This window comes from Lycium barbarum, chromosome 3, assembly GCF_019175385.1.
Source record: "Lycium barbarum isolate Lr01 chromosome 3, ASM1917538v2, whole genome shotgun sequence".
NCBI classification, from domain to species: domain Eukaryota; kingdom Viridiplantae; phylum Streptophyta; class Magnoliopsida; order Solanales; family Solanaceae; genus Lycium; species Lycium barbarum.
The window spans coordinates 61,248,114-61,259,230 of NC_083339.1; the positions used below are offsets into that span (position 1 = coordinate 61,248,114).

The window sequence follows — 11,117 nt, forward strand, 5'->3', positions numbered from 1 at the left end:
CGCACCCATTTCCCAGACAAAGGGGTGTTGGCCATAGAAGAAGGAGCAACAGAATCTTACACTAGCTAGAGACTGTTCTTCGACGAAGCGGTGAATTACAAAGGTTCCAGAATTGGAGTGGTTCTGATAACAGAAAATGGGCAACACTACCCCATGGACGCAAAGCTCAAATTTCGTTGTACTAACAACATGGCTGAATACGAGCCCTGCATTCTAGGTCTCCGAATGGCATTGGATATGAACATCGATGAATTACTGGTCATTGGAGATTCTGACCTACTGATTTATCAAGTACAAGGTGAATGGGCTGCCAAGAATGAAAAGATCTTGCCATATGTAAACTTGGCACAAATATTGTGCAAGAAATTCAGAAAGATCGAATTTTGACATACGCTAAGGGCTCAGAATGGATTTTCCGATGTTGGCTACAATGGCATCAATGATCCAACATCTTGAAGGCAGTCATATCGACCCGCTAAGGATAAGCTTGAAAGAAGAGCACGCCCACTTTTGCAACATGGAGGCTGAGCCAGATGGTAAGGCATGGTACAATGACATCAAAATATATTTGGAAAGACGGGAATATCCCGAAGGCATCACAAGTGGACAAAAGAAGACCATCAGAAGAATGGCAAATAGTTTCTTTCTGAACAATGAAGTATTATACAAATGAACGCCGGATCTGGGATTGCTTCGATCTGTGGATGCCGGCGAAGCCATCAAACTTCTAGAAAAAGTACATGCTGGGACATGTGGACCCCATATGAATGGATTTGCACTAGCAAAGAAGATTCTATGAGCTGGATACTATTGGATGACCATGGAAAGTGATCACTGTAAATATGTGCAAAGGTGCCATCAATGCCAAATCCACGGTGATCTAATCAAGGTTCCTTCGAGTGAGATTAATGTTATGAGCTCACCGTGGCCTTTCGTTGCTTGGGGCATGGATATTATTGGACTCATTGAACCAACAGCTTTAAATGGCTACTGATTCATCTTAGTCACTATTGATTACTTACCAAATGGGTGGAAGCAACATCGCACAAGTCGGTAACAAAGAAAGTGGTAGCTGACTTCATGCGAAACAACATCATATGCCAGTTCGGTGTGCCCGAATCCATCATAACAGACAATGTAGCAAATTTGAATAGCCATCTCATGAAGGATATCTGTGAGCAATTCAAGATCACTCACAGAAACTTGACAGCCTACCAGCCACAAATGAACGGAGCCGTAGAAGCAGCCAACAAGAATATCAAGAGGATATTGAGGAAAAGGACTGATAGTTATAAAGGTTGGCATGAGTAGTTGCCTTATGCTTTACTGGGATACCATACTATGGCTAGAACTTCAACAGGAGCAACTCCATATTTTTTAGTCTCTGGTAGTGACGCAGTCATACCTGCCGAAGGCGAGATACCTTCTTTGAGAATCATTCAAGAAGCAGAACTGGACAATGCTGAATGGGTCCGAGCTCGATATGAGAAATTAGCTTTAATCGACAAGAAAATGATGGCTGCCATATGTCATGGTTAACTATACCGACAAAGGATGGCAAGAGCTTTCAACAAGCGAGTCAGGACTCGGCTTTTCCAAATTGGGCAGCTGGTGCTCAAAAGAATTTTCCCACATCAAGAGGAATACAAAGGGAAGTTTGCTCCCAACTGTCAAGGTCCTTACGTGGTACACAAAGTACTCTCTGGAGGAGCAGTAGTACTGGTAGAAATGGATGTACAAGAGTGGCCAAAGTTGATCAATTCAGATGCAATCAAGTGCTACTATGTATGAAGATGAGGTTTTTCAGTTTATAATAGTACTCTTTGTTTGTAATCATTATTCTATTTTCTTGTATTAGCTATTTCCTTTTGCTTGTAATCATTTGTAATAGAAAGGAAAAACAAAATAACTTTTGTAATATGAACTACACAATGACCTAACTTCCCTACAGTGGGATACGTAGGCAATCCATCTTGGACCCAGTCGCACTATTAGTAAAAAATAAAAACTCCTTTACTTTTATTTTGAACTACGTTCGACCTGATTCCTACTGCGACAAGATATGTAGGCGCTCTTTGAGCTCGGTCGTACAACTAAATTCCTTTGATTCGTTTGACCTCCAAACTTCCAATACTTGTTACATATGAACTTAAACCTTCATATATGAGGTATAACATATCCAATATGTCATAACCTCGAAGGCTAACACTCGAGACTACGACAACTAGTGTACCATATACATCAATGCAACAAATGAGAGGCGTATCATTCTTTCTTGATTCACTTAGCTCCTAACTCTAGAATTCTCTAAGAGATAGGTTGATGATTATATATTCCTTTAAGACACGCTCATAAGCTACTTATACAATTTCCCTAACAGGTTTTCGACACGAGTCTAAATCACTAAGATCATTATGGAACCTCAAAGTACGGGAAATGAGTGACGCGAAATATTATCTTGTCTTCTTAACTCTGGAAATTCTTGAAACTTGTCCCACTCATACTAGCTTGCTTAAGTCGCAAGATAGCAAGCTTTGGGAGGTCAAACGAATCAAAGGAATTCCTTTAAGACTTTGGGAGAACTTGGCAGATTTTCGGACAAGATTTTTAGGTTCACTTATGAGGGGCATATCTCCTAGCATACGAGGAGTTATGGAATCCATAACCTATGTAAACGTACGTTTGGAGAGTCTTCTTACTAATGCAACTATGTAACGGCCCGTTTGGTCGTTATAATCTTTCCGGCATTTTTGGCCCTTCCCGAGCTTGGTTAGCTCACTTTTGACTCGAGGGGATTGTTGAAAAGCTTCCCAAGGTGTCTATATTTGATTCGCGTGACGTTTTGTGAAATATGGGCTTTAAGCGAAAAATAGCTGACTCAAAGTTGACTTTTGAGTAAATGGATCTTTTTCGGAATTCCGTCGATTCTGAGAGGTTCGGATGATCGTTTATAACTTTTGTGTATATTTGGTTCGGTTCCTAATGCAGTCGGATGCATTTTGGGACTTGGGTTGGGAATTGGAAATGAGGCATCGGGGGTTGACTCAGTCAATGAGACCTCCGTTGGAAATTCTAAGGCCACGGGGTTGTTCGTAGTGTATTTTTGTATGGGTCTATGTATGTGGTTTGTGAGTAGATGTCCTCGGGAGTGGTTCGGAATTTCAATCAAGACATAGAAAAATTAGGGGATTTCTGGTACCTGGTGCCCGCATTGGCGGCACCAGTGCTGTCCTAGCGGAGCCGCTGTTGTGCCGTGATGGCCGCTGGGGCCACCGTGGGATTTGACCCAGACTGCTGGGGTGGCCTGTTGGGCGCTGTAGCGCCGCCGTTGCGGCCCCGTTACCACCAACAGGCCTGTTATTTCATTAAGTGTGATTTAAATAGGTCCTTAGTCCCTCATTTAATACCATTTCGAAGTTAGAGCTTTTGGGGACTGTTCTTGGAGATTTTTAGAGAAAACTCTTGGAGGTAAATCTTGATATCCCTCTTCTATTTCATTAATCCTTATCATCATAGATTACTCTTTTCCTTAGTAATTCGTTAGTAATGGAAGATAAAAGTGGAGATAAAGAATTTATGCTAGTTTTTGATGAATTCTTGAATCAAAGAGGTAGGGTTTATACCTAAAATTGGGGGTTTTGCTTCAATTTTGAAATTAGGGGAACGCATGAGTTAAATTAGCAATTAGTTGTTGGGTTATGATCACCGAGTGCTTAATTTGATATTTTACTCCCGAATTTCCCGTTTTGACCTTGTGGGCCCGGTTTCCCGAATTCTAGGGCTGGATTTGACTTAAATTAAATGATGACGATATCAGTATCGATCTTCATGATTTCTAATCTAGATTTTGAATATGCCTAGACTTCTTTGATTCTGAGGCTCAGCGGAAGGGCAAGGCTACAGAGTGATTGTTGGTGTTTGCTATTCGGTCACCCAGGTAGGTTATGGCTTACCCTTGGTGAAACTTCGTATAGCGAAGCATATATTTAGATTATATTATTGGAGAGAGCATGTAAACCTTCGGGTGTGAATTTAGGTTAGATATTGTCTTAGGTTGGGCCTTGTTGCGTGATTGGGGCTAGCCACCCCGTTGTATTGTGACTTGACTGTTCTACTATGTTGGCTTGATGCCACGTGTTGTTAGTAGATATTAGAATCTGTTGTCCATATTGATTGTGATATTTTAGTATCTTACGACTTGATGTTGATACGAGGATAGAGTTCTATATGACTTGTGTACTCTTCACTGATGTTGTTGGCGTACCCATGTTGGTACTTGTGACTTTGATATGTTATTAGCGTACCCATGTTGGTACTTGTGACATTGATTATATTGTTGGCGTACCCATGTTGGTACTTGTGACATTGATTTTATTGTTGGCGTACCCATGTCGGTACTTGTGACATTGATTATATTGTTAGAGTAACCATGTTAGTACTTGCGATATTGATCAGATTATTGATGTTGGCACATGCATTGCACGCATTCTTATCCATTCATGATACACTATTGATACCTTGATGATACTTGATGGAACATGGTGATAAGCTGGGCTCAGTTTTTACTTGAGCGGCGTGATAGTCCAATATCCGATGTTCGTCCCGAAATCGTGGATTGAGTGAATTGATACTTGATGAAAACTCCTTTTACTTGAGTGACGTAAGAGTCTGATATCCGATTTTCATTCCGGAATCATGGATTGAGTGAGTGCATGGACTCCGCGGGTCCTCCAGGGTGGTACCGGTGAGAACCTGCCGTGGGCAAAGATTCGGGGTCCTGTCTGTCTGTTAGGCAAAGATCCGAGACGGGTGGCACTTAGACTTCGCGAGTCACCTTGGGTTGTGTGTTACACCCCAGAAAATTTCGTGTTACTAAGGCTACAGAAGGTTTAATGTGAGCTCAAGGAGGAGCAAATATTACAAGTATAAAGAATGAAATTCTACTGTAGTAGCATGAGGATAGCATGAGTATGATATTTGGAATTCGTACAATATGATTGGAATGATACGTTAAAAGATATATAGCGCTCGTTGTAAGCTGAGGAGGGGCCCACATGATTGGGTTTTTATAAAGGACATATGAAAAGTTATATGAAAGGTATATGTGAAGTTAAACACAACTCAAGAAGGACCCTTGAGCCAAATCCAAGTGTAAGCTCTCCAAAAAGATGTTTTTAAGTTACGTTTTCGGGAGATCTGACTTCGGGAGACCATAACCCCATCATTATTTGGGAATTTGAGAAAACCACAAAAATGAAAGCTGTAGATAATTGAAATACCTTTCCAACCATAGGTTGTGGGCCTGCATGTGACATAGGGATAAAATGTTAAGGACGTTTTAAGGCAGAAAGGTCAAGCTGGGCAGTGGGCTCGGCCCAACCCGATTCCAAGTAGGGTCAGGCCCACTTCCCTTGCTATTTAAGGGAAATTTTAAGCCTTATCTGCCTCATTTTTCATACCAAAGGTCCAAAATATTTTAGATAGAGAGAGAGGAGAGTTAGAGAGAGAAAGTGGAGAATTGATCATGTTCGAGGTCTCTAATTCCGAGGCTCGTGAAGAGTAAAGTGTAGTACAAGTTGTTGCCGTCGTTTTAAGCTAAACATTGAACTTGGGGGATGTTGGTTTTGTGGTGGTTGCTCAGATAAGGTATTTTTGAAATGTTAATTATGTTCTTATCATGATCATTGATAGATTTGACAGGTTAGAATAGAGCAAATGACATTCAAAGTTTGGTTATAATTTTTGGATATCAAATAAGTTGGGGTATATTTTGGTATGATTAAATGGATAGAATTAGTTGGATATTGATATAAAATGATTGTCGATATTGTTGTTGATATTTTTGATAAGTTGGTGTTCTTGAATTTGGGAGAATAAAGTGAATGTAGATATCGTATACAAAGCATATACTGGGCTGTTTTGGTGTATATCTTTGGGAGTTGATGCTTTGAGTTTAAAGAGGCTTATATGAAATGGTTGTTGTTGTTGTTGGTTGCTGATTGCATTGTTAAATTGAATTGGAATTAGAGGGAAACGAAGATCTCAGGGAAAATGCTGCCCGAATTTACGGAAGTTTATTACGAGCTTAGAGAAGTATATGAACCTCTTTCAAGTTGTCTACAGTTTCCTTTACCTTGATTGTATATTGGCCAGTGTTTGGAAGCATAAGTTAAGCTAATCATGTAAGCGACAGGGTATGTAAGGCAAATCTTTCTTCCTTTGGCATGATTCTTGTTGCTATTCATTCTATATGTACTCCATATGATTCCATTCTTAGACGTGTAAGGTCTAAATGTTTCTTGTGATGGCTTATTGATATTGTACTCCTATTCTGTTCCAAAGGGAACACCCATAAGGTTTCAAGTTGAGTTGTGTATATGGTTTTACTAATGATTTCGAGGAAATTAGTTTTATACTAAAAGAAACATAGAGTTTGATTTTCAAAACCACTCCGAAGGGGGTGCAAGATTTTACTACTTCATTTCATTTACGATTTATGTTTACATTCCATAGTATCATCCCTTTGTATTGATATGATCATTTATTCTTTGAGTAGGGAAATAAGATGAAATTGAGTAGAATATAAGTAGTAAGAATTTCATAACAATTCTACCTTTAAAGCTGGAAGTATGTCCTCCTAAGTCTAGTGAGATACAAATTTGATAACTTCTTATGAAAGACTAAGGCTAATAACTGAATTGTGATGACTTGATTAGTGACTTATGCTATGAATTGAAATTGATATTTGTGTATTGAGTTTGAGTTGATATTAGGCCGGAAGCGGCTACCCGAAGGGGCCATCATTATTATGCCGGAAGCGGCAGTCCGAAGGGACTATTGTGATACTAGCCAGAAGCGGCTGTCCGAAGGGACCATTCGGTTAACATGTCGGAGCCGGCATGTGTGTTGGATTGGATTATTTGCTTAAAGATTGTTTTGAGACTTCGTGTGCACATTTATGTTTCTTCCAGCGAAGGCTGCAAGTATTGAGTTAGATTGTGATTTCTTCTCTCCTAAATCAAATTATGATTATGATTTGTTACCACCTTACATACTCAGTACATTGTCCGTACTGACGTCCTTTTGCCTGGGGACGCTGCGTTCATGCCCGCAGCCCCAGATTGTTTGGCAGGTTAAGTGTATAGCTACAATGCTTGGACGTCAGCTGGGATTGGAAAGTTCCACCTCATTCTGGAGCTATGCTGAGTCATGTATAGATATGCATGATTATGGGTATGTCAGGCCCTGTCCTGACTCATAATGTTCAGTTCACTTCTTAGAGACTTCTACAGACAGTGTCCTGTGGTATATTTGTCGAGATGTCGACAAAGTGATGTCAGTTGAGTCATTTGTGGACTTTAAAAGAGTATGTATTTTAGATGATTTCAATTGGTTTAAAGTACTTATTTGATTGAAAGTTTTCATAATCATTATAAAGATAATGATTTCTATTTGGAAAATTTCATATTTTTAAAAGTTTTTGAAATGACAGGTTTTGATAGAGCGAATGTCCAAGGGTTCGCTCGACTCTGATGAGAGTTGGGTGCCCGTCATGCCCTACCATTGTTAGGGTTTGACAAAGTGGTATCAGAGCCAGGTTCCTTCTAGGGGTTATCTGCAAAGTTGTGTCAGGTAGAGTCTTGTTCATGGGTGTGTTGTCGACCACACTTATGAACAAGAGGCTACAGGGCATCTAGGATGGTTTCCCTTCATTCTGATCATAGATTGTGCAATATAGATGTGTTATAGACCTTAAATCCTTACCACTAACTTTAAGATTTGAATTTGGATTAAGTGATTGCAAGGTGCAGCTATGATTGCGAAATTGGAATTGTTAGTAAGAAAGGTAAGTTCTCTGATGTTCATAGGGGGTTCCATATGAGATAAAGGTAAGAGATATGCCATAGATACGATGATGGTAATGATGAACCTAAGTCTAGAGATTATAAAGTCTATCATGCGATATTTTTACGAAGTTCATGCTACGAATATGATATGATTTTCATAGATTGTCTTTAAATTCAAATGCATGCTCTATGAAAGGTTATGATAAGTTTATGAGATACATGTGATGCTAATGATGATGATGTTGATAGTAATGATGATAATGATGACGATGATAATAGTGATGACGCTAAAGATATTTATGGGCTTTTATGTTTATATGTGCCTTTGTATGGCTATTATGAAACCTCGAGCTTATATGGCCGGGTAGAATATATATATATATATATATATATATATATATATATATATATATATATATATATATATATATATATATATATATATATATATATACGATGATGTGCACGCACCACTGCAGTTGGGTACGGATAACAATGAGCCTTGATAGGGCTAGGCACGAATAACACTGAGCCTTGGTAGGGCCAGGCACAGATAATACTGAGCCTTGGTAGGGCCAGGCACGAATATCACTGAGCCTCGGTAGGGCCAGGCACGGACAACACTAAGCCTTGGTAGGGCCAGGCACGTATAACACCAAGCTTTGTTATAACTGGGCACGTAAGATACCGAACCTCTATTGTTGGGTACAATACTACTATGATTATATATATATATGATATATGTATGATACGATGATGTATGCGCTATGATGATACATGCACTGTGATTATATATGATATAGGCATGAAAGGTATCCTCCCTTAAAAGATTCGCAGGTTATGTCTTCATCTTATGTCTCATGATTCTCTATTATGTTCATTTCGTACATGCCTTACATACTCAGTACAATATTCGTACGACGTCCGTTTCCTTTGGACGCTGTGTTCATGCCCACAGGTAGATAGGGAGGCGACCCAGATTTATAGAAGCCGATAAGCAGACTTTTGAGAGCACTCCATTATTCTGGAGGTGCCATTGATTTACTATTTTATGTACATATATGTTTTGGGCACGACGGGGTCCTGTCCTTTCCATATGTCTAGTACTCTAGTAGAGGCTCGTAGATACGTATGTGTGGGTAGTATGGTCTCACTATTTTGATAAGTGTACATATATATATATATATATGTGTGTATTATTTTGATAGTCGAAGGGCTTATGTATATAAAGGTAATTATGTTTCCAAATGAAACATGATTTTTCCAATGATTTGAGTATGAATTTGATGAATGAACGCTTAACGAGTATGATAAGTAGCAAAATGAGCGGTGCTCGGTGGTTAGCCCCGGGTACCCGTCATGGCCCCTAGTCGGGTCGTGACACATAGCCTTTCGTGGATGGATACGGACGTCATCGTAGCACTCTATAAGACTCTATTAGACATTGCTCTTGCGCTCGCGAGACCAGTAACCTAGGGCACTGATACCAACTGTCACGACCCAAATTATGGATCGTGCGAGCACTTACCTGATTATCTCCTAGTAGGCGAACCCTCACCAACCAACCCATTAAATAATCATTTGACAAAGTACAAAAGATAGTAATACATAGTAAATATGAAACATAACTGCCTTTCTTTAAAAGTTTAGAAAAATTACAACTTCCCGTTACCCAGTCTAGATGTGCACTAGAGCTTCTATAATCCAGAGGAATAGGCTTAAAATAGAATGACACACCCTAGAGCGAGATACACAGAAGCTGTAGGAAGATATTCGCCAATGCAACTAAATGAAACCTTCAAGCAATAACCTGAAATACATCTACACCCCAAAAAGAAATGTAGCAAGAGTAGTATCAGTACACCCTACATACTAGTAAGCATCATAGGCCGAATAAGGTTAGTTCACGCAATACGATAAAAAATCAAACAAAATAAACAGATGGGTACAGTCAGAACACCTTTTTACATTCTACCCATACTTAAATAGTTTTGACATAAACATGCTCGTATCCCATTACCATGTCAATGCAACAATAGAAGGTAAGGACCACAGACAGTAACATTTACATTTTAGATAGACACCTGGACCAATTTAACCCCGACAATTTATAAGGACAGAGCTCAACCCTTCTATCAACCGACACTCAGTGGGACCACTAATTCTTTCCCTTTTCCTCCTTACTTTAACATACTAGTAATTTAACGATTAGACTCAATCAACACACACCTGCAATGGACACCAGACTCAAATCACTTATCAAGTATCAAGTAAGACCCAGTAAAGCAATCCAGTCAATGATAGCAAATCAACATACCCCTAAATGCATAGCCACGCCAATGGGGTCAACTCAACCTACCTTCCTTTATTTATCAATAGATTATGAGGTTACTTGTAAACGCCTCATCTCCACAATCATAAGGGAATCAATTGTAACTTACGGGAATGAACCATGACTATATATCATCCAATCGGAATCAGCTCTGCCACCATCATGAAATATGGACACACAAGTAAAATGCATTCAATGTTAGTATCACATCCGTACACATATGCTAAATGGTAGTGTTTACCTAAATAGCCATGACCTGCAAGGGACCCATCGTGTCTATGCACCACTCGCTCTGGAACTGATCTCGGATCACGAGCTCATAACTAGCCACATCCTCACCCTCTGTTAAATGTGCCTTTTCATATTTATATTATCTTTCTCATCACAATGTATTTCCATTCCACAATCAATAAGGAATGAGAACAATTAATAAATCAATATCAAGGAACACAAGTCACCATGTCACGAGTCATAACAAGACTTAGGAAATCAACCTTCTAACATTGTGGATACTACCTGAAGATACATGCAATAAGAATACAATTCATCATGCAACAGCCACACCAAGCCTCAGACTCGACTCATCAATAACGTGAATAAGAAATCACTATGAATCAACAAGGAAGTAATTACTGACGGTTCCTGCATGCTTGGTACATAGAATAACGACAACATGACTGCCCAATGAGGACACCTACAATTTAGCAACAGGTCGCCCCCACCCGTGGTACAACAAGACTCCATTATGGTCAACGCGATAATTGCATATACCTCACCCCGCTAACTAGAATCAATAACAAATCATACTCACAACTTTTCTTCCCTTTTTGGGCCTATTAATTATTCATCTTGGTTCACTTATTCACTTAATGGCACGATGCTCACAAAAATCAACATTTATCTTAACCTAAACAGTATTCAACTGAGCTCCGTATCCG

The 11,117-nt window shown here is 39.4% G+C and overlaps 1 protein-coding gene across 1 annotated transcript; it reads left to right on the top strand.

Moving 5' to 3' along the window:
• Positions 1 to 406: 406 nt before the first annotated feature.
• On the top strand, positions 407 to 1,539 carry LOC132630882 (uncharacterized). The gene is made up of 3 exons (XM_060346472.1): positions 407 to 658; positions 1,105 to 1,297; positions 1,382 to 1,539. The coding sequence occupies exons 1-3, from the start codon at positions 407 to 409 to the stop codon at positions 1,537 to 1,539; spliced, it is 603 nt and encodes a 200-aa protein (XP_060202455.1).
• The last annotated feature ends 9,578 nt before the right edge of the window (positions 1,540 to 11,117 follow it).